This window comes from Siniperca chuatsi, linkage group LG4 (assembly GCF_020085105.1).
Source record: "Siniperca chuatsi isolate FFG_IHB_CAS linkage group LG4, ASM2008510v1, whole genome shotgun sequence".
Classification (NCBI taxonomy): domain Eukaryota; kingdom Metazoa; phylum Chordata; class Actinopteri; order Centrarchiformes; family Sinipercidae; genus Siniperca; species Siniperca chuatsi.
Genome location: NC_058045.1, coordinates 25729927 through 25753342, shown reverse-complemented (window position 1 = coordinate 25753342; position 23416 = coordinate 25729927). Strand labels below are relative to the sequence as shown.

Sequence of the window (23416 nt, the reverse complement as noted above, 5' to 3'; positions counted from 1 at the left end):
GTCATTATTCCTTGCCTTGTTTTTCCTATTTTTAAGAAGTACCAGAAAATGAAGAAAACTAAAATAGCAATTGAAAGACAAGTACTGTCCAATTTTATTCTCAGACCCTGAGCTTACCTGGCTGAAAAGATGTGGCAGCACAGTATCTGGCAGATTGCTGGTCAGACCTGACAGCTGGAGGAAAGACAGGGAGATTGTTATTATGGGAAAATGGATTTGCAAGTGTATGTGCACCCATCCAAAACACTAGTATACAGTAACAGACAGGTACCTTGGTGGCAGCCCAGTCGATCCAGCCTTTGCCATTGGGGTCGATGTTGAGCAGAACCAAACCCTCCACCATGTCAGGGAAGATCAGCTGAGAGCAGAGGACATAGAAACTATGTAAGACAAGTCTTGGATTCAGAGGTAGTGCACTTTGACAAAACACTGCCAGAACACCTAAACCCTGAATGTCTGAATGTTTAATCCAGCACTAGGCTCACTATGAACAGGTCATCTGGGTACAGGGTAGGAGAATCAGGATGCGACTTACAGCAAACTTGGCCAGAATGTAAGCTCCAGCTCCAACACCAATCCCAACGATGCTCTTAAATCTAAAAAAGATCATTGGTCCATTAGAGGCAATGTTTTAAATATAAATAATGATACACTGTTGTAAGTTGTTCATATGTGTGGATGCTACATGGATACAAGTGTGTTGTGACAGTCTGTTGTGCTTATACAATGTTACAGAATGGTAATGGTTGGCAGAATTCATGCTTGTGCACAGCCAAGTATTGTACATCTCAGCTGTGGCTGGTACTGTGTCCAGGCTAAAATTACATCCTGTTGGAAAGAAACGTCTTCGCTTGATATTTTCTACTCTGCAATCTACAGAAACCGCTCAGGAATCAAAGAGGCTGGCTAGTAGACTAACCATGGCCTGTGTTAAATGCTTCAGAAAATAAGGTGAATCTTGCAAATTTACGTGAGAAATGTTGACTGGTGTTGTTCTATTTTGCATATAATCTTTGAATGTACTACAAAATATCTAAAATCAGTGGTGTGAATGGGAAAACTGAACAGATACCAATGCTGATTTTGAATGTAACACAAAGGGAAAGATGTAATAGATGCAGTAACAAAACAGATCGTCTTTGCCAGCTTGTACAGTTGAAAGAGGACATGATGTCCCTGCAGGTGGCTCTTGGCTCTGTGAACACAAGTGAATGTGTAATTTATAGGCAAAGAGCACCAACCCAAAGTGCTGCACCACAGTGGGCAGCATCCCGGCCAACTGGTCCATAGTAGGGTACTGGTACCTGTGGAGAGAAAAGACCCAACTTCTGGTCATCACTGCTTCACATGCTGTGTGTGTGATCCGATTAAAATCATCTGTTTTTACTTATAATTATGATGCAGTCAAATAATTTATGAATACTTTAAACTGAGTAAATTGAGATAATCCTAAAAAAATAATGTTAACTGCAGCATTATCTATGCATCGATAGCCTAATCCCCTGACCACTAAACAATTAACACAAATTAAATAATAAATAATTATCCATTCATTAGTGGTTATTATCAAGTGTATGTCTGGTCAAATGCATGAACGCATGTGTGCATTTGTATTGTATTTTTTTCTTGTGTGTGTGTGTGTGTGTGTGTGTGTTTGTTTTGTACCCCTGTGGCAACTGTGATGCTCCAATCTGCTGTCCTGGGGCGTCAACGTGGCAAACCACAAAGTGCTTGGTGATCTCCTGCATGTCCTCATTATTGAAGAAAGTGTTGAAGCACAGCTTGTCTGTAGGACAGTGAGGGAGGGGAGGTCATAAGCAGAGGCAGTGTGGGGTGAGGGGATAGAGAGATAGGATGGAAGAAACGTGAGGGGGGAGGTATGAAGAAAGCAAAGGGCAGGGCAAGCAGGAGGAGAGGATGGAGGGATGAGAGCAGAGGAAGGTGATCACATTAAATATGCACCACACTCAGAGGACGTTGAAGGTGGCCATCTGTACAACTGATCCTGTGCCAGAAGGAGACAGCAAAGACTCCTTCAATAAATCTGATATGTTATACAACCCTCATTCCCCTCCAGTTTTAACAGAGACACTATAAATGACTCTATAATGTGGCATTTTGTTTGACATGACAAACATGAATGAGTGCAGATTCTGTTCAGTACAGTAATGACAGAGGAGCTAATTAAAAGAAAAATGTCTCTGAAATATGCTGGTTTGCCGTGTTATCCAGGGTCAGATGAACAGGTCCAGGTCCTGGTACTTTTTCTCTTTAAAATTACCTGTCTACCTCCAAAAAGGTTTTCTCCTGTTTCAAACAGTTATCAGACCAGATCATCAACACAGAAAATGTTGAAAAATAGTTTTTATTAACTACTCTACAATGCCATTTTGGCCAGGTCTCTCTTGCTAAAAAGATAATATATCTCAAGAAACTTCCTGGTTAAATAATTAATAACTATAATATAATTTCTGTTTGTCCAGTACAGGAGGTCCTGGTCATTTTGCCTAGCTTAGCACAAAGACTGGAAGCAGGGGAAACTGCTACCCTGGCTCTGTCAAGAGTGAAATAATGCACTTTCCACACCAAAAGCTTTCTTATTCAACTGTTGCATCTTGTTAGCTAGCAAGCTAGTAACCAGTAGATCAAAGAGTCACTGGGGTTTTTTGACAACAGCATTGATAGTGCTCTAACCTGGTGCTCAAAATACTTTATGTTATACGGTGACGTTTAATATTATATATATACACTAATATTATAAAGAATCATTTCAGAGTGTTTACAACACTCAAGTGTCTTGATCTTTTTTATCAAAACTTTTTAATGTTTTTTTTATGTGACCTGGAACTCTGAATCCCTGCGCAGCCTGGCGGTGTCCCCAAGGGCTTGTATAGACCCAGTGGTTGTTGGTCATGAAATACAGTAGCTTCAACACTAACTGCTCATAACCACCTAATGTCTTGCTTTTACTTTTTACTATTTGTACAATGAAAATCAAACATTGTAAACATGTAAATACAACAGCTTTGGAGTTGCAGGAAGCCGTATTTTCACTTTTGATAAAGCTAGGCTAACTAGTTTCCACCTACTTCCAGTTTTTATGTTAAACTATAACACTGTTTCTTGATTTGTTAATCAAGTAATTATTTGTTCATAGTTACTAATAAACACATTGTATTTGCACACTAAACACTGTAAGGATCTTTTGCAGTTTGAGTGTCAGATCTGTTTACTTTTAATTTAGACTAACACACTGGTTCAGGCTCCTTACAATAGCTGGCTGGTTAACGTTAGCAAGTGAACTGTTAAACATAGCTGATAGCACATATTTAGAGTAGGACAGCTTGTATAACAATTTTTGTCATAAAATGGTATTTGTTGTGTTACAGTGCTATCATTAAAATAACTATATATATATGTTTCCTTAGTGTCATTGAACTCATTTTTAAATGAAGGGGGATTATGAGGGACCATAATTACAGTTAAAACATAAATATGAAAAAATGATCACGTTTCTTGTCTTTCTTAGGAAACAAAGAGATTTACTTTGAGAGTGACTCACTGAGGATTTCTCTCAAAATTTAGAGCTCTATTTCCTGAACCAGTATAGAAAACACGGGACATTGTGCAATATGCAATATGCAATACATGTATAATAGACGTCAGCTCTCCGTTTGCCCTCCTCCCACTGGCTCTGCAGTTGGCCTACTTTCAGCCCATGTGTGTCAGACTCGGTGAAACCACGCAGCAACATAGTTTCCTCCTCGGGCTCTGGCTGAGCGGTGTTACTTAACCGATTAGTCTGGGTTGGAGACGGAAAGAGGAAGGTGACCGCTTAATCTTTGCCATGGCACTAGCACCAGTTTGTGAGCTTTTTATGTACACAAAAACACCAATGCTACATGAGGACAGAGGTGAGAAGTTTATCCCACTTTCTCATCGGTTCGCGCTGAATCATCATTCGGCGCTCGCAGTCTGCACTCCTGCTGACTCCATGACCTACTTCCTCCCTCTGCACTTTCTTTTTCTCTCTCTGTTTAAGCCTCGCTTTCTATCATCCCTCCCCTTTTCTTTCCTGCTCCTGGATCTCATTTCTACCTCTTAAATCACTCTGCCTGCCTTTCTTTCCCTCTCTTTCACACATCTAATCTCTTTCTCTTCATTTCATTTCCTTTTTTTTCCCACTCCCCTCCTGTTCTCTTGTTCTCTCTACTGTGTTTTTAATCAAGAGACTGGTGGATCGCTGTGCCATCTGCTGATTGGGAGTCATTTTAAATAGAACAATGAACTCCCTACCAATTTTCCTTAATGTTTTTTCCCAGTGCGACTCACCCCTCATCCCTCGCTTTCCTGCTCCATTCTGTATGATTGTGCACCACAGTCGAGTGATTTAGTGACTGGCTGTGAATACTAACAGCCTTGTGGTTCTGCTGTAGCAAGTTATATCCTGGTCAGTTGTATTCTTTAATCTATTATATTCTACATTATGTATTACTGCTCTGTGATTCTATTTCTTGTTTGTTCTTTATTCTTTTTTATTTCTTATTGTGCTTTTTGCTTTAGTGGATTGCTTTGTGATGTTTATTGTATTATTTCTTTCTAAATGAGATGGACAATCAGCTTAATAATAATTACAAAAAGGAAGAGGACCAATAAAAAGCAGTGGGAAAGACAACAAAGGCCAGATATCTGCAGTAAAACCAGCAGTCAACAGAGCTGTAGATCAGCCCCAGTCAATGATACGCTGTCCTCCAAACCCCCACCATCCCTATCCCACCTCCACCCATCAGGGCAGCGCCGCTGGCCCCACCCCCCTCCATAGGATGGGGATGTTTTTCTGACCTACATTTCATCGATGCCTATCACACTCACTCTTTCATTTGCCTCCTCATCTTCTTCTTTTCTATTTTTTCACCAGTCATCACACTTTAAGACAATTTTCACCTTTCAGTTGTTCAGATACAAGAAAATGTTTTTCATCATTTTCTGATAAAACACATGACACTTTAACAAATAACTTGTTTCTTTTAACTATCAGTATAGTCGTGACACTGGTGACATGGACCTTCTGCTTGAGATGATAAATAATGCGTGTGTCTGTGTGTCTGTGTGTGTGTGCATGTGTGTGTGAGTGGCAGACAAACAGGAATGATGTGGCATAGAGGCCAATTATCACCTCTGATAAGTGCCGAAACACCTTACCGAAAAGCCTGACATCTGTCAAGTCTCACACACACACACACACACACACACAGATCTTTTGTGGATACTCACGGTTCAGTCCCACATCGTGGTAGGTGAGGATAGCGGGCTTGTTTCCTTTGGGTGCCCCACGGATCACCACATGCAGCATCCCGTAAGGGGTCTCAATATCATGCTCCTGTGAAACACACAAACACACTCTCACTCACCTGGTGGTTCACACAAAGTCATCTGTTTTTTGTAAGAACATTTGCACCTGAATCCTCCCAGGGTAACCAGATGTAAGGAAACACCTCACTGATCCATAATCTCAAGTGTTTCACATTGACACGACACGGCACATCAGTATGTGTGTGCACTGTAAGTCTTAGTTGTAAGTTAGCTGTCATTTCCGTGTGTGTGTGTGTGTGTGTGTGTGAGCAGCCTAGGAAGTAATTGATACAATAGCATTTTTTTATTATTTAACCTGCTTTTTATTGAACTTCAGTCAAATGCTCCTTTACCATTAACAGCCAATCCATGTAGGATTGTTCCTTATTAATGTTCAGTGTTACAGCTTTCACAGCAGTATGACAGAGGTTGAGTCAGATAGCAAGAAGGTAAGTAATTAGTGAGCTACGACCAGTGAATCCTGACAGATCATTACTGGACATGGGTTGATTTAACATACATACAAAGAACGTAGAATCATTTCTATGGCAAAACAAGGCAAGAATTAAGGATTAAAAACTTCTACACACAAAAGAGAAGGGAGGTTTGAATTTATGTAATAATCTAATAATCTGACTATTACTGGGCAGCACTACTGGGCGAGGAGCATATAGTGGATGAGAAAAGATACAAACTCCTTTTGGGTAGGAATGGAGTAGAATTCATGGCAGAATAGCATCTGGCAAAAAATGTCATATCAAAGATTTAAAAACCCTTACAACATGAAGACCCTGGATATTAAAAAAATGGGAATTAGAAATCAAAATTAAAATTTAAGATGAAATGTGGGAGCAAACATTTGAAACTGGACATCGACGAGAATTTGAAGTATTTTAGAACTCCTCTTCATCTGGCTCATGTTGGAGGGGTTGTAGCTCGGCTGGGCCTATTCTGGGACTGCCCAAAATGTTTGGATATTATTTGACTCCAAATTCAGCACTTTTTATCCTTTGTTTCCTACCTGAGAACGTACCAGACAATACATTCAATGATCTTTTAATAGCAAAAAAAATGATCACATTATCATTTTTAAATTATTTGGCATAAAATGAGAGTAGAGATATCTAATGGATCATACTGGCTCTAAACATTTGGCTTGTTGTGTATCCAAACCTCTCCTGTTATGACCCACATTTTGTCATCATCCGCTGGTCAGAGCCAGCCAAACTCAAAATGGAGGTAGGAGATATGTGTTACCATGAGCTGCGCAATGTAGACACACACACACATACACACACACACACACACACACACACACACACACACACACACACAACAGAGTGGTGTTTTGGGATTATTATGGTGGCAAAGTGCACTGAAGACTTTATTGATGATGCTGAAACTCCTGCCTATATATTCCAATTTTAACCAAACAAACAAAGATCGACACAGACACGCCATCATTACTGTCCTCCCCTCAGCATGTTTTTACACCTTAAATTATGCAGACACAGAGAAACAGCTGACTGCAAATCCTCTGCTAACCTGCTGCTGTCAATCTGCAGCATCCCTCAATAGCCATCTGCTAACTCCCAATGATTCACAGTACAGAAACAACAGCACTTATAGATGCAGCCAAGTGGCAAAATTCTGCCCCCCCAAAGGCAGCTTGTCATGCAGCCAGCAGTTCTGACTTAATCCAGCCAGATTATCTCTCTGTTATTTCAGCATCAACATCGGTGTTATCTGCAATCAGCAATCTAATTTGAGGCAGTTACTGCATCAGGGGCTTTGTTCACAGTCTGTTTTTAGTGACTGGATTCTGATAAATATGCGGAGATGTCTAACAAACACATGCGCTCCTGATGACCTTCAAACGTCCAAGAGGAAAACACAGAGAGGAATTTACAGTATCTCTTAGTGGATGTGGAAATCCAGCCTTCAAAATAAGAACCTGCTTTTTTGATGCTCCACAGAAACATGATTAGTGGGATTTTTGTCATTTTGACACACACCTTTACTGATTCCGTTTCAAGTTTGCCAAAATGGATGATACCTCAGAAGGATTAACACTTCCTCCAGCACCTATGCACACACACACACACACACACACACACACACACACACACCCGCTCATGTGTTTATCCGCATAGGTATGCACATCGGCGCATTGCACAGCATCTGTGTTGGCGAGCTTAAGTGTGTCAGTGGGCCAGAGTCAAAGAATGAGCCATCATTTGACACTGACGCTGCAGTTTTTCCTTTTGAATACAGAATATAAAGACAAAACATTATGTTGACTGCCAGCAAAATATACAAAATATTTAGAGGCAAACACACGCAGCTCAAAAACCATCATCAGACAATTTTCAAAGACCAAGAAATTTATTCCAGATCCAAATACAGTGACTCACACACACTATATAAATAAATCACACACACACACACACGTACAGAATACATCCTTTCATCTCACACTCCTCCCTGCCACTCACCCCGTCCCAGCACTCAGGCATGGCTCCACAGTAATTGTTCTCTCAGCCGATGAAGAAGAGGAGGAAGAAGAGGGTGCAGACAGGCAGACGAGCAGCCAGGCCTCTCCTGTTTTAAGGGACTAGGTCCTGGTGAGCACTCACTGTAGGGTGGAGAGTTGGATGGTAGATGCTGCAGGCTGCTGCAGTGCCTTTGTCTGCTCGGCACAACTCCCACTCACACTCTTAAGCTCGGAGCTGCAGCAGCCCCCTCCTTCTCCTCGCACTCCACAGGCACCCGAGACAGGGTGTGGGGCAGGCTGGAGATGATTTGCTCAGAGTGCTGCCTCCCCTGCACAGGATTGGTCAGCTCTCTTGCCACTCTTTAGTCTGAAGGTACTCTCTCTCATCAGCACCACTGCTCTAGTTTTGATCTGTTTCTGCTTCCCTGTCTTTCTGTTTTCCTCAGCGACCTTGTTTTGTTCCAGCCTTTTGGCAAAAACAAAACAGCTGCTCTTCATGAATTAACTGTAATGAGGCTGAATCTTTTGATAAAAAATATTAGGGGACCCCCGAATGTAAGTCTGCAGTTTGCCTGGACATAACATGTTATGCAGCAGTGAAGAAGAATCTCAGGAGAATCTATTAAAATCTATTGAGCAGCTTCAGACTGTTTAGGACTTCTAACCAGAACTAAATACTTGTTTTAGCCTCCTTACGGCCCAGCCACACCTGCATTTAACACAGCAAAATTTTGCGGCAAAATCCATTCATTTCAATAGAATCACTGTGATCTGTGTATCTGTGCTGGGGCAAAGTGAATCCACACAAATGGTTTGTGTCAAGTTCAGCTTTGGTGAACTAGACCATACACAAATTTGCGTCGTTGACCAATAGCAAACTGTCTTGACAGTGCTGAATTTTGAGGGTATGCAGAGCCGGCGAGTCAAAAATCGAATAAGCAATAGTTGTATAGCAATATTACATCCACATCACCATCTACTTTTATATGACCTCTCTCAAAACCATTGTAAACTCTATGGTAAAGGACGCCATTCTTAGTTGTGTCTATATTAGCTTACTTTTAGCCTTATTTTAGTATTATTATCTGTTTTTGGTATTGTTGTATCTGTCTTCTGATTTTCTGTCTGTTTGTCTGCAACTTTTTATGCTGTCTTTGCCAGGTCTCCCTTGCCAAAGAGATTTCCAACCTCAATGGGACTTACCTGGTTAAATAAAGTTTTTAAAAAGTAATTAAAAAAAATATTTAAATTACATAAAATCCTGAGAACAAAATGCTAAAGGGGAATAAACAGCACAGTAAATGGGAACATTGAGCTATTTTGATTGACAAGAGCCTAACGTGTTCCCAGCTGGCTAGCAGTCAGCTTGCCAGCTACAGTAGTTCGTCAACCAGCCCTGCGTGTGGTCACTAAATCCACCAAGCTTAAAGAACTTTTTCGTTAAAGAACTATTTCGTGAGGATGCGTGGATTAGTTTCGTTGTGCCACTTTGGCTCCCAGTACCTATGTTATAGGATTGATTTTAAAGTCACAGTGAAAGGGAGGAGCGAGCATCTTTAGCTTCAGTAGTGTGACTGAAGCTGTGTGACAGTAGTGTTTCAGCATGAGTATGTGGGCAGGGTTTAGTTAGAGGAATTTAAATCAAGTACTTAAATTTTATTGCATTGTTCAAAGGTGGGCGTTAGCGAATACAGCGTGGTGTGGTTCGGTAGGGTCGATTTTGGAGTTGTAGACTGGCCTCCGCCCACACCTCCCTCACTAGATCATGAAGAAGAGGACGAGGGAGAAATGAATAAAATAGAGTATAATCATACTATTTTGGAAATATAAACAAAGCTTTTGCCAACACACACCTCCCCCTGCTCTGCTAGCTACTGCAACCCACAATTTAACAGTCAAATGTGGTTTTATCACATTTGATTGGATACATTTATACGCCCCCAAGTTCAAGATGAGTCATCAAAAATATTATAACATTTAAGACGTTTAGACAGAAGAGAGTGTTCTTTATTTGTTTTGATTTTATATTTAATTTTAATTTGCCATGATTTTTGAATTTTCTTTGCTCGTCGCTGAGGAGGCAAATATTGCCAAACTCTCAACTCTGGTCAAAATGTCCAGGAAGTAAAATAAAAGTGCTAATTTTACCTCCTAAAAAGAACCTTTAACATTCATATCAAGTATATCTCCAGTTGAAATAAAACATAATATTGATGTTTGCTGAAGGCTGAGAAGCGTACGTGCACATTCACATGACTGTAATGGTGTCACAGTGACTATCATGCTGACTGCAGTGCACGCACACACACACACACACACACACACACACACACACACACAAACACTAGAGACTCCCTCTCTTTGCTCTCTGGTGTCATTCAGTAGCCCGGCTCTTTGTCCTGCCTCTTCAATCCCATCTCTCCCCCTTTTCTCTCCCTCTATCCCCTCTTTTCTCTCCCCATCTATCCCCACTTTCCTGTTGACAGAACACTCAGCATGCTGACTCAACTTGAAACGCCACTCTTTGCTTTCCCTCCCGCTCTCTCTCTGATTTTGTCCCTCTTTTCGTCCACAGAGGAGATTAACTCTCTCCCTGCTGACTCTGCATCACTCTATCTACTTTAAACATACAATCTCTGCCAGCAAGCATTTGACAAACAGTGATAGGCAGGAGGGAGTTTGAACAAATATTGATATCGAATAACGAATCTCAAATAAACATACATTTGACTGAATGTGAAGAGTTCTTTAGCACACTATTTATAGCATCTCCTCTTGATCTTAACTGAAAAGATGTTGACTTTTAATTCCTCACAGCTTTTACTTATGATGCATTCTGCTGAAGTTGTTCATAAGTTGTTTAACAACAACCCCTTGGCAAAAGGTGAGCTGCGTGCTTCCACGTGTGCAGTTCCCTGACACAACCAGAACCAGTTTCATTCTGATCTTGTGATTTTCTGCAGGATAAGATAATTTCCCTGTGAAGGTTTTATATATAACTACATGACTGAAGTCGCAAGTCTAAGGTGTCTAAGAGCTTTTTAATGAGAAGAATAGAGAAAAAAAACATAGAAGGTGGATAGTGCCCACATCCAACACCCGGCTGGATACAGGTGCAGGACTAAAGCAGCACATACACTAAAAACTGAAGCAGTCTACACACTGAATGTTGCAAGTTCCCAAGTATGTAATGACACAATGTTTTCGCAAAATGTCCTCATTAAATAAGACCTTGCAATATTCAGTGCGTGGACTACATGTCTTTTTCCTTCATAATAGAGAACAAGAGATTTTCATTATCTGTAACAACTTTTACAGTTTAGCTAAACACACATGGATGTCTTTAAAAAAGGTATTGATTACTTCAAGAAGGAATTCTATAAATATGACAGAGGCAGAATCCATTATCTCCGAGGCAGGCAGCCAGCAAGCAGAAACAACACTGCATTTCAAATCAGTGTCATGTTTTGAGACATGTCAGGTTTAAGTGTGAAAGAGGTGTTTCATGACAAATGTCTCATCATTCCTGTCTGACACTCACATACGCATTTCTGACTAAAATAAACCAGCAGAGGTGTTACATGTGTGAAGCTCAACTTCTTCTTTTAAAAAAAAAAAAAGATTGAATTAATGCACACTCATGGTGCAACAGAACTCAGTATTTAATTTATATACATCGATCAAATTGATACAGTGTTTTCATGAAAACATGGTAAACACGGGGGTTTACAGTAGGCTATTTTTAGAGCAGCTAAGAAACTTCTCATCATCCATACCTCTCAGCTGTGGACACGTTTAGTCTTACCCATCGAATTAAACCATGGCTGCTCTTCACGTCTTTATGAAACATGCCCATTTCAACATTGTATTGTTAAAGTTAAGCTTTTTTACCCATTATTAGCCATAAAGACTCAGACAGCAGATATTTCGACTTTGCATGGCAGGTAAAGCACAGGTGTAATAAATAACACTAACAATGGCTCTATTTCATGTTAGTGTCTTAGTAAACCAGTGAACTAGCATGCACAATACCGGGACAAAAAGGTCTATCAGAGTCCTTCTTCTGGCTCACTTCAGCTCGTATGTTTGACCTTTTTTTATCAGCCAGTCCTTTACTTGTGCTTAGTTTCGTGCTTAGTATGTAGCATTAGCTTGCTGTTCTGGAAGCAGCTGGTCACAGTTTTATACAAAGTAGCTTTTGGTAGGTAGGTACTAGCTTACAGTAGGTACTAGCAGCAACCCTTTCGCATGCTATTAATCAGACACGCTGTAATTTTCCATCCATCCGTTCATTATCTTGGCTTATCCTGTGCTGGGTCACTGGGGGATGGAGCTTACCCCAGCAATAACTGGGTGACAGGTAACACCCAGGACAGGTTCCCAGGCTATAACAGGGCTGCCACAGAAAGACAGAAATTCAAATTCACAAATAGGCTGTTCCTTACCAGCCTGTCTTTGGATGCAGGCAGGACGAGAACAACGACACAGAAAGGCCTCAATTGGTTAATGGATCGGAACCCAGGAGCCTCTTTCTGCACTAATGACTCCACAATCCCACTCCACTGTCCACTTTGCTGAATAATCTTCAGCAGTACATTGGGTCATAGCTGAGCAAGCTAGCACTTCCATCTTAAGGTACTTATTATCATCTTTGTTATATTTAGCCTTGTGAAATTACAGATATTTATCTTCCATCTTCTTCTTTTTCTTTTCTCTGTTGACAAAGGCAGGCATCAAGTGAGCAAGCACAAAGAGATGACAAACAAAGAAAGATGAAGGACGACAGACGGTGAGAACACAAAAGACGACACGCGCTGATAAGGTAACAGAGAGGAGAGAGAGATGCAGGCTCAATCTCAACGGAACAGCAGCACACACATCAGCTCATACCTTCCAATCCCCTGCCGGCATCAGCTGTTCACAGCTTTCCTGCAGAGGAAGACAAGCAGAGATAGAAGACAGAAAGAAAGAAATTAAAATAAGAAGGATTTCAGTAGTCTGAACTCACACACACATATTCCTCACACATTAAAGGTGTATCCACTGTTGGAGCTGAAGGCTGCTAGATTTACAGAAGAGCAGCACAAGCTGTACACTGTCGGTCCAAACCACAGACACAGAAAAACACAGTTTCCCAGAAGCACCTTAGCAGTACAGTATATCATGTTCAACATATGTTAAATTTAGCATGAACTTCTCCCTTTATAGGCACACAAATCCAAGATTTTGGTAGTAAAAGTAGTTATTTGAACTTATTTAAAGAAGCACTCCAGCAATTTAGTAGTGCACTCCATTAGATTGGAGTACTCATAGGAGACATATTTTTAAAAGATTGGTCAAAACTGATGCAACAGAGGTCGAGATAGTCTGACTTTTAGTCCCTACTATGGCTCAAGCTCCAAAAACACATTTCCCATAATGCAACAAGAAATTTCACATCACCAGTTTGCAACGCAGGCTTTCGGTTGAAAATGTTTTCAAGTCCAAGCTGAGATAACCCTGATGACATCATTATGACAACAAAAGGGTTATTTTGTCAGACTTTGAAACACTGCCTCCAGAGCCACAGAAGACATGATACAACTGTTTTCTAAGGCTGACTAGTACTCCCCATGACAAGTAAACTCATGAGGAAGATTGGTGGAGTGCCCCTCTGAAAGCATTCTGGAGTTTCCAACTATGTGAATATTTAGCATTTTAACACATCAGTATGTCTGTGCTAAGTGCCAAATACACCTGTTATTCTAGTGTATTCTAAATACAGTACACAGTAAAGATAATTTGCTTAAGTGCATGTGGGAGACTGGGAGCAAATCAGCAGTAAAAAGTGAGGGAAGATGGTGTTTTTTTAATACAGGATGAGAGAGAGCACAGCAACCAGATTCCCCCCACAACAAGTCACCTCAACAGTCATCTACGTCTGTAAACAAAGATGAGCTGGGGCATACGATCAGGCATAAAAATAACATTTTGTCATCTGGCCACAGTGGTGAGGGCAGTCAGAATTCCCGCAAGCCACTCTGACTCCTTGACTGCCAAAATAGATTTAAAAAATCTAAGACACTGATTGATGACAAGCTGGCTGACAGTAGAAGTGACAGCTGTGCCAGCACCAGTCAAAGCTTTCCAGTATTTAAACACTCAGGTTTTGAAGAAAATATGATTTATCTTGCAGTGCTCACTTTTTGAGGAATCTGGTCTTGACTCTTCATATAAGAAGAGATGTACTGACATAAAACAGGTTTTTCATTCATAACTATATGCATACTGATGTGCTGGTAAATGCTTACACATGCTCAGAGCAACATTTTAACTCATTTTTCAACACAGCAGTTAAAGTTTACTCATCGTAACCTGTGTTATTTCAGCACATGTCATTTAAGAGCTTGTTCCTGCTGTGCTGCCTTTATAAAAGCTTAGAGCAGAGTGGGAACATCTGGAAATCTGGACAAAAAAATGAAGCACATGCACATGAGGTTAGACACCAGTCAGAACTGTCATACAGATGGATTCCACACTGCTTCATTGTTAAACATGCACACGTAAAGTCTTAGTGTGTGAGTTCATGTGCGAATTTCTGAAGAAAATTCTGAAAGAAAATATGACAGGATTTAAGATGGATACTGTACATATACAAAGTCAAATGGAATAGATGTGGATTAAGGTGGAAAAAGCCATTTTAATTATTAGCCGTGAAGACTGGAAAAGAAAGGTGAACAAAGTCAGATCAGGGACACACCTAAAGAGAGAGAAAGATATCACTAAAAACAACAGGACCTGAAGCTGCCCTACAAGAATATGACAACTTCATAAAATTGAATATGCTACTGTCTGATCCCCTGCACATCTGAAGATGTGAGGGGGAAGAAATCCAATAAATTGATTTCTCATCTCAACAGAAAGTGCAACTGAAAGGGCAACTTCAGTCCCGGTGGATTTCATGCAAATGGCTCATTGTTTTCAGAGGGAACATGCCAGTGATGACAGTACGGTGGTCGGACCAGCAGGTGGCACTCCTCTCTTCCTTATATCTCCCACCCCGTAATACTGCATGTGGAGGATGTGCAGCAGCTAAACTCAGTGAGAAGGGAGAGCACTGTGGACCTGGAGTGTGTACTATAGGTGGTGACATCTAGAAGAAATGTTTGGCTTGTATCACTTTGGAAAATGTATCCCATTTCGTCTTAGTGAAGGTCTCTGACAGAGAGAGAGATTCTCCATTAAAACCAATGGAAATGAATGCTTAAAGATGGTGTGAGTCCTCCTTTAGCCAGGAGCCTGCCCAGGTGATTGTGATGCTGCATAGAGATGGGGTGCTGTGAAGATTTGTTGGACCTAGTTGCATTGCATTTGTTGGGATGTGTTCCGTCTCTGAGCTCAGAATCTCTGTGTATGGCGGCTGGTTTCATGAATTTAGATTTTGGCCCAGATTTTAGGCTTTTCAACAGGATCTCTCTGCTGAAAAGCAGAATTACTGCAGGACAAAATTGTATTCATCAGGTCCAGGAGGATGATGGGACTGACTTGATTAAGTCTGATCAGATGCTATGAATGAATGAAAACTTGTCTAGAACAAGAAGCGTAAACCATTTCTAGGAAACTGACCAATAGCACAATGCCACTTTAATAAATCGTAAGCTACACAAAAGTCCCTACATGTAATTCCTGCTATTATCCACGATTATGTTGGTGTAGGTACAACTAGCTACATAAAAATGCTGTGCAAGTCCTCTGTAGAGGTGAGATGGAATGACAGAATTGAATACATTCTGCTGTGATTTTGACAAACTGACAAATCAATTCCTTGTGATTTTTGATTCATGATTCAGTTCTAGGCTATATTATGAAGTTTCTGGTCTGGTGTTCCAGTGTTCTGCTCAGTTGCACACAGCTGTGTTGGCTGTGTGTGTTTGATTCAGTGTAGCTACTGGCAGTCAGGTGTTTCTGCTTGTTCTGGTGGTTCTGGTAGTTACCGGGATGACCCCGCTGGTCCGACGGCGGGTCTGGCGGAGCCAGTGCCGTGCGATGACATGCCAGCGATGAGTGGGGCGGCTGGGGGGAGGGGGGTGGTTAAGGGGCGCGGGGCTGGCGGGGCAAGGTAACCCCCCCGATGCCTCTTCTCCTTTATCCTGCTGTGTTGGGAAGACAGAGCAGCAACATACAGTAAACATAAAAATGTGATGCACATCATTCATGATTCATTGTCTGATGCCATGTTATGGAAGCCTTAGAAATGCACTCAGTGATCCTCTAAGCATGTAAAGCTCCACAGAAGAGACTTCTGGCCTCACTTGGCTTCCTTTCTGTTCCACCGTCACAAGAAGAGTCGAGCCGAAGATCTGCAGCCTTCAAGGTTGGGAATAGAGGAACAGGTTGTGGGAGGAGACCTGCTGGATTAGACTATCCACATGCAACTCTAGGCCAGGAATATGCTGCATTCATGTCACATGGGAAACAATGTAAATATAAGCTTCAGAGTAGAAAAGGCTGTAGCTGGTATGTTACTTTCAGGGCCATGATCTTAGACATACTGAGGTCATAAATCAAACCCCACCCAACCCCCGCATAAAATTTTGACCAGACACCAAAAGGAAATTCTTTCAATTATTTGGATTTTTCATATTTAATTTATTCAAATATCCCGATTATATTTTTGTAAGTTATATTTCCCAACATGATGGTCTAAGTCAAGAAATGCAAGAAATACTGAATCATTAATTTATTTCTTTAGTAGTCCAATTGAAATATATTGATTATAAAAAATACAGGAATCAGCCTATAACTGTGTGTTAGTTTTTAATTGCAGAATGTTAAATCAGGTTGCAAAATTAAAATTACAAGAGACAATGCAGAGGACCTCAGTGTCCTCAATGGTAGCTACAGCCATGGTTACGGTGAAACATTATTACATTTATTAAAGGTACCCTGTCGTAGTCTTCACTGCCTTAGTTGGCGCACTGCAACATTTGTTGGCGTATTGCCAGCGACAACTGTCAATCAGCGAAATAGCAAGAAACCAACAGTAGGACGTGTGTCACTTCGAGCGGGCCTGATACAGACAAAACAGGGGTGCACATGTAAAAAGATTGCTCCATAGCGCTACTAGTGACGAAAAACTACTGAGGGTACCTTTAAATTGTCTTAATATTGATTTTTTTCACAGAAACACATGAAGCTGTGTCAGGAATGATATATATTTTTAAAATAAAATAACCAAAATGAATGACGTCTGATGTGGATCTTGTGATCATTACTACTGACTAGAGTATTTGGAAATATTTGGACTATTCAAATGCATCACTATGAGTTTATTTCTTGTTTTAAGTGCTGAGCGTGACAAAGCTGATCAGGAGCACACAAAAAAACCTTGAAAGCTTCAAATCAGTTTCAACAAATAAACATTTCCAAGCTATTGCTATTAACCATCAGGACATCTCTGTTATGCCCGTATGAACTGAATGCAGCATTCATCCAACATGACTTGCTGTGAGTCAGACCACAGTTTTACCAGTGTTTTGTGCCAGGAGGTAATCACTCAGTAACTGCTCTTAAAGGTCACTAACGCACTGTTGCACAACACCAGAGCTACAGATTTTAAATGAGCTGGGAGAGTGGAGAGGCAGGAGAAAAAACTGCAAGTATTTCTCAGCTGAAGTCGTCTTCGACAGAACAATAAAACAAGTGGCCCGTTGAGTCACGCAAACATGTAACTAGATCGATGCGGCAGCAGTCGATGTCCTCGATAGTTTACAAGCAGCAAGTCGTAATGAGCAGGCCTAATGACCTTTTGCTAGATGAGCTGATCAGTAGCAGAATTAGTCATTCATATTGATGCACAGCATGTTTAGGCTACTTCTAGTAAGCTACTGAGTCAACAAACTCTGACTTACTGTATCTCCTGGGTGCACAATTTCATTTCTGACACACTGGTCAAGTGTGTCATGGCTAACACATTTAGTCAGTGGCTTCATTTGCTGCCTCATTGATTCCTCCAGCAGAAATAAGAGGCTTGTCAGAAGCAGAAGAATAATCCACTCTTGTTCATGGTTAGTTCAATATGTTGTTCTCATGCTATTCTGGGCAGTAAGGATTTTGCTGCCTTTTTGCTTCCCACAGTAATAAAAACAGTCTTCTCATATTTGACCACTCAGACCTCCCATTCATCTCTCTTTGATCAAGCACCCTTTATCTTCTTTTTTCTTCTCCATTCACATAGATTGTAGGAATAATAACCAACTCACCTCACTAAGAAATAACTGTTTTCAGGCATAAATCTTGCCTCTTCGAGTCGCTTCAAGTAGATCTCATTTCCATCATTCCTACAACGAGTGACTCTCAAACATTCAAGAGCCCCCAGTTCAGCCACAACCTGTTGCACAGGTAATGGATAAGTGGACTGGAATAAGTGACCTTTCTGTAACCGCCCACCGGCTATTCCCTGCACTTTTTTTTACTTCCATCTTTGTCCTCCACCATTCTCTCTCAGCTTAAATGAGCTTTCATCTTTTCATAGTGTTGTTATCAAAGTCATGGTTGGATGGAGTTCATTAGTTTCCTCCTCCGCTGGTAAACAAGCACATTGTCTAATTATAAGCCATCACAGCTAATGAGCACAAACATCTCTGTCTTAATGCACCAAGAGTTTCATCCTGCACATACTAATCAGCATGTGAACACCCAGACAGGACGGTTAATGGCACAGAGGACACACACAGTAAATAAACCAGGTCGACTGACCATGTCTGAGTCCACTCCTCGCTGCTCTGGCAGCAGGGGCTTCTCCTCCGTGAACTGCTGCTCCTTCATTCCCGCCATCCTGGACAGCAACCTGCAATCACCATGGCAACACGCACAAAAACACACACACACATCTAAGGTTACACTATATTTTCATCATCATCATGAGTACAGTATGTGTTTGACTTTAAAAAAACTAAATCCATCTGCATTTGCATTGCTACCAGTGTGTTACATGATGATGGCAGTTCAGTTTCAATTCAGTGGAGTGAAACAGTCCTTCATGGATTAATTTCACAAATCCACATTGTGAAATTATGGAAGGAATCAGATCATTGATTGAATGTTGTACTGAACTGGAATAATCTGAGAATCTGACAGATGAGGAACTGATTGGAAACGGAGGAGATGGAATCAAGATGGGAGTTAGTTTTACTGCAAACCTGCCCTGATTTATTGGAATAAATAATAATAATACAATATAATAATAATATAATACACTACAGCACACATCGAAAATGAATGAAAAGTCACTATAAAACTTATGAATCAGACCCAGAGATGCTTTAGATTCAAGTTAGAGGTAAATCCTTTCCAATATTAAAGTGGCCATATTATGCTTTTTGAGTTTTTCCTTTTCCTTTAGTGTGTGATGTGGCTTTGTTGTGTATGTAAAAAGTCTGCAAAGTTACAAAGCCCAACGTCCACGCCTTAGGGAGTTGTCTGTCTCCCACAGAAATCACTGCTCCTGACCTGTCTGAAACGCCTCGTTTGTAATTCAGCCTTTTCTTCCGTTACTCATCTATGTCACTATGTCACATTCAAACATTCACAAAATGCCTACCATGGTCACCGTAGCTACAGTGTTGTTTCCAGCTGATCAGGAAGCTTTAGGAATCCGGTTATTCTAAGAAGCTTGACTTTTCTGACACACATTCTGTTGACCAATCACAACAGAGTGGGTCAGCTGAACAATCAGAGTAGACTGGGCTTTTTAGGGAGCTAAAATTGAGCTTTTCAGACAGAGGTACTGCAGCAACAAAGAGTGTGTTCATCACAAACAAACATGTCACCATGTCACACAAGCAGTTTCTATTACTGTACAAACAAACACTACCTCACTCTCCACTACACTCTAAAAAGCAATAAAAACTTTGGACTGACCAATCATCTCTTTCTTGCGTTCAAAGTACAGTCTACAAAAACACAGTTAAGTGATGTTCTTCTTTAGTTTGCGAGATAACAAAATTCAAAATTGGACTCAACATAGATGCTTACTGACCGAGATTACTCTGTAAAAAGTGAAGCTTGGAAGTGCACAGACTACTGCCCCAGAGATAACGAGAGGACTAAGGCTACATTACGGTCTAATTAAAATGGCCTTTTGTGTTTGAGGTCACACACACACAAACAGCCATAACGCACAGTTATACAAGGACACTAATACACACCAACACACACAAAGAGTGGGGTCAGACAGAGTCAGTACAATAACACGGCTAGATGATAACATCAGTCCACCAACGCTGGAACACAGAAGAACATAACACAAACATCACTACACACACACACACACACACATATACACACACACACACACACTTTGTAGTTTGTATTGACACTACATCACCTGACTGAGGTACTGTTGGCCTATAATCCATGTTAAAACAGCAGATTGGTAAGATTTACAGGTTTTCTTTACATTAAATAACACTCTCAGGGACTGCGTTTCCTCATTTAATGTGAAGTTAAAGAGACGGATGATGGGAGAGTGTGTTCAGATAGGAATCACTACACAACAGATTACTGCAAATTATGGTTATTCCTCTGATACACAGTACCTCCAACTGACCCTTCGCTAAGCCTGACCCCCCTCCATTACTGTTGCTAAGCCTGTCAAGCTTTCCATTCTCACACAGCAGATAAGCAGTTTACAATGAAAACAGGGCTGAATTACTACTCGAAATTCAAAGTAATTTTTGAAACAATGGGTCCTTGATGTCAGATAGAAGCAGACAAAAGCAGGCTTCTTATTTCTAACCGGCAACCATCGATTTGACAACTGCCACTAGTAAATTTTATCAGCTGTAGCTAGCTAGCGAGCTAATAATCGTCCATGTCCATTAATTGGTTGAAAACTTTAGCTCCATGAGTTGATTAAAAACTCAGTCTCCAGCTGACTCGTTTTAAAATGTGAAGCCTACAAATGAGTCTTAAATATGTATACATAAATTATATTGTGCTAAAACACTGACAATGAAGCTGTATGTCCTGGATTAAAAATCAGTAGCCTCACCAGTTGATGATCCACAGGGAAACAGCATTGTTCTTGTATTGTACAGTAACTGGTTAGCCCTAGTATTATACTAGAGTATGATAAGGAAAAATTATCAGATTAATTCATTCTAACATAGCCCTGTTTGGATGCCTACTATAGAAAAACATACTTGGACAATAAAATCACTAATGAGGTCAGTATTTTTACTTTAGCTAGTCAGCTAGCATTGACATAGCATGTGCTAAAATTCTAGCATTGAACACGATCTAACAGGGATACAACAATCTTTTACTTTGTGTATTTGTCAAATCCTCCAGTCACTTCAAAATAAGTTTGTTTTGGTTCTGACTGACGAGGCTCCAAGAATTTGTGAGTTTTTGGCCTCATAAATTAAACACATGCAATACATTAAAAATACAATCACCTAAATAACAAAAACACATTTTTAAACTTACCACTAGTCCTGTCTATCCATGCAGACAGTTACAGTCTTATCTGCTGATATATCTTTCAAAACCCCAGTACAATGAGGGTGAATGGAATATGGTTTTTGATTTTAAATTATATTTGAAAAATTCAACAGCAACACATCTTTCCTAGATCTAGTTTCTGTTAAAGAAATAGTAGGCCTACTTATGAACACTGTTGATTGTCGGCAGATTAACGAAAGTTACTGTACTGTTACTGACACTTTGCTTTTATCAAATGTCATTGCTTTTATCAGCACAAACAACATTCCATTCACCTCCATTGAACTGAGGCGGTAGCAGACATTTCAGAGGCAAATATCTCAAAACCAGGGCAAATAAAACCACTACTATGGATGAAACGTTTTTGTGAATTGGGTAACTGACCCTTAAGGAGCTTGCAGCACCTCTCTGTCTCTTCCCATCTGTCTCATTCCACCCTTTTCTCTCTCTCCAACCTCATTTGTCCTCTACTGTTCTCTCTCTGGCAGTCGTTCAGCATAATCTGTGTTTTTATCTGACACTCTTAAAAAGACAAAGCCCAGATGCCACTTACAGTCACTCCCAGCAGCTGACGAAGTGTGTGTTTGTGTGTGTGACCCTAGAGTGTCAGAGTCACAACTTACCAGAGAAAATCCACCCTAAGAAATTATACACATCATCCCAGGACAGATTTTTAAAGCAAAGCTCCACCTGTCAAAGCTAATATGACAGGTGTCAAGTCACCTTTTGTCTGTGCCACTGGCAAAAAGACACAAGGTGACTTTGTGAAAGAGTTGGCTAAAGCCTTCGCACCATTGTGAAAAGCAGCTCATTTGGCTAAGCTGCTTTTCCCAGTGGTGCAACTAGCTCTAAAATAGACAATGTATTCAAATCATCCTGAGAGCCTCTTTAATGCATCCAAGGCTTTTTAAAATATCCTAGGTTATGAAAATGTCTAAATTAATTGATTTAAACCTGTATTGATTTTTGTGGCCACTTGGGGGCAGTGCAATAAGAGCTTATAAAGTTGATATGGTGAATGTGTCAGCAAAAAGTTGCCTACTTACACATTCAGCAGACACAGAGAAAAATTAGCTTTTATTTGGAGTCGTGTTTCTGCCCCTCTAACTAATGTAAGTTCAATATTCACTGTCTTTTAGCTCTGCTTTGGTGTCCACTGACTCCTGAGAAAAACATTTAGCTATTTAGCTGCTAAATGCTCCACTGTGTTCAGTATGTTCACCAGCTAATCGCTATTTATGTCTATCGTTTGGTGCATTTAGTGTACAATGGGTTTATCAGAGCTTTGGTGTAAACGGCTGCCTGCTGTGTCTGGAAATGATGCAGAAGGCAACAGAATCAAAACAATAAAATTGCTGACTGTAAAACCAAAACAATGAGCTGAAAAACGCTAGAACTCTCTGCAGAGCTGAGAGGAACTGCAGAATAATTCTCTGCGAGTTTGTTACTATGAGCAACCCTTTTCACATTACCAGAGCTGTTTTGGACCATGCCCAAGTCAAGTCTCAAGTCTTTGAGACGCAGCTTGCAAGTCAACAAGCAAGTTTCTCTGGTCTATCAATAGTAGTATGAAAAATACAACACTAAGGCCAAAATCTCACCATATACTTATTTTTTTTAATGGAACAGAGGATTTAATGTCCAGTTGCAAGTATCAAAGTATGTGTCAAATAGTTAAATGAGAACACTCAAAATAAAGGTGTAACAATGCAAAAAGCCCAATGATGACTTTCTGTTTGTTTGGAACACGGTAGTGTTTCTCATGATGGACAAAAAACTTTAGTAAATCCAAAACCCTGAAAGTTAGATTGTGAAGCGCAGTGTCCTGCTGTGTTTACAAGACGCATGAACCGTTACACACGGGTGACAGGTAAGTGCAGTAGTTTCAAACAGTCTTTTCAGCAGTTAAGATAAGTTGAGTCTCACAGCAGATGAGTCCAAGTTTCAAGTCTACAGCTCTGCACATTACCATTGCAGAAATACGAGATAAGAGCAGCTTTAAAATGGAACAGCATCAGCTTATTCCCACTAACCCTTTCTTCAAAGGAACATTAGGAATTATTACAACTCAGGTGGTATTATTTT

General features: G+C 40.5%; 1 protein-coding gene across 7 annotated transcripts in view; it reads right to left on the bottom strand.

Moving 5' to 3' along the window:
* ndrg4 (NDRG family member 4) overlaps positions 1-23416 on the bottom strand; it is a 62734-nt gene that overhangs the window by 9890 nt on the left and 29428 nt on the right. For 3 of the 7 annotated variants that reach the window (XM_044193311.1, XM_044193309.1, XM_044193310.1), the window contains 9 exons: positions 18584-18674; positions 15820-15978; positions 12737-12775; positions 5275-5380; positions 1666-1786; positions 1242-1304; positions 536-596; positions 272-358; positions 118-174 (listed from right to left, as the gene is read on the bottom strand). In XM_044193311.1, coding sequence (XP_044049246.1) covers positions 118-174; positions 272-358; positions 536-596; positions 1242-1304; positions 1666-1786; positions 5275-5380; positions 12737-12775; positions 15820-15978; positions 18584-18661 — 771 coding nt within the window. In that variant the 5' untranslated portion in view covers positions 18662-18674. Of the gene's footprint in view, positions 1-117; positions 175-271; positions 359-535; positions 597-1241; positions 1305-1665; positions 1787-5274; positions 5381-7847; positions 8139-12736; positions 12776-15819; positions 15979-18583; positions 18675-23416 lie in introns of those variants that run through there. The other 4 variants (XM_044193313.1, XM_044193312.1, XM_044193314.1 and 1 more) reach the window with 3 other exon arrangements.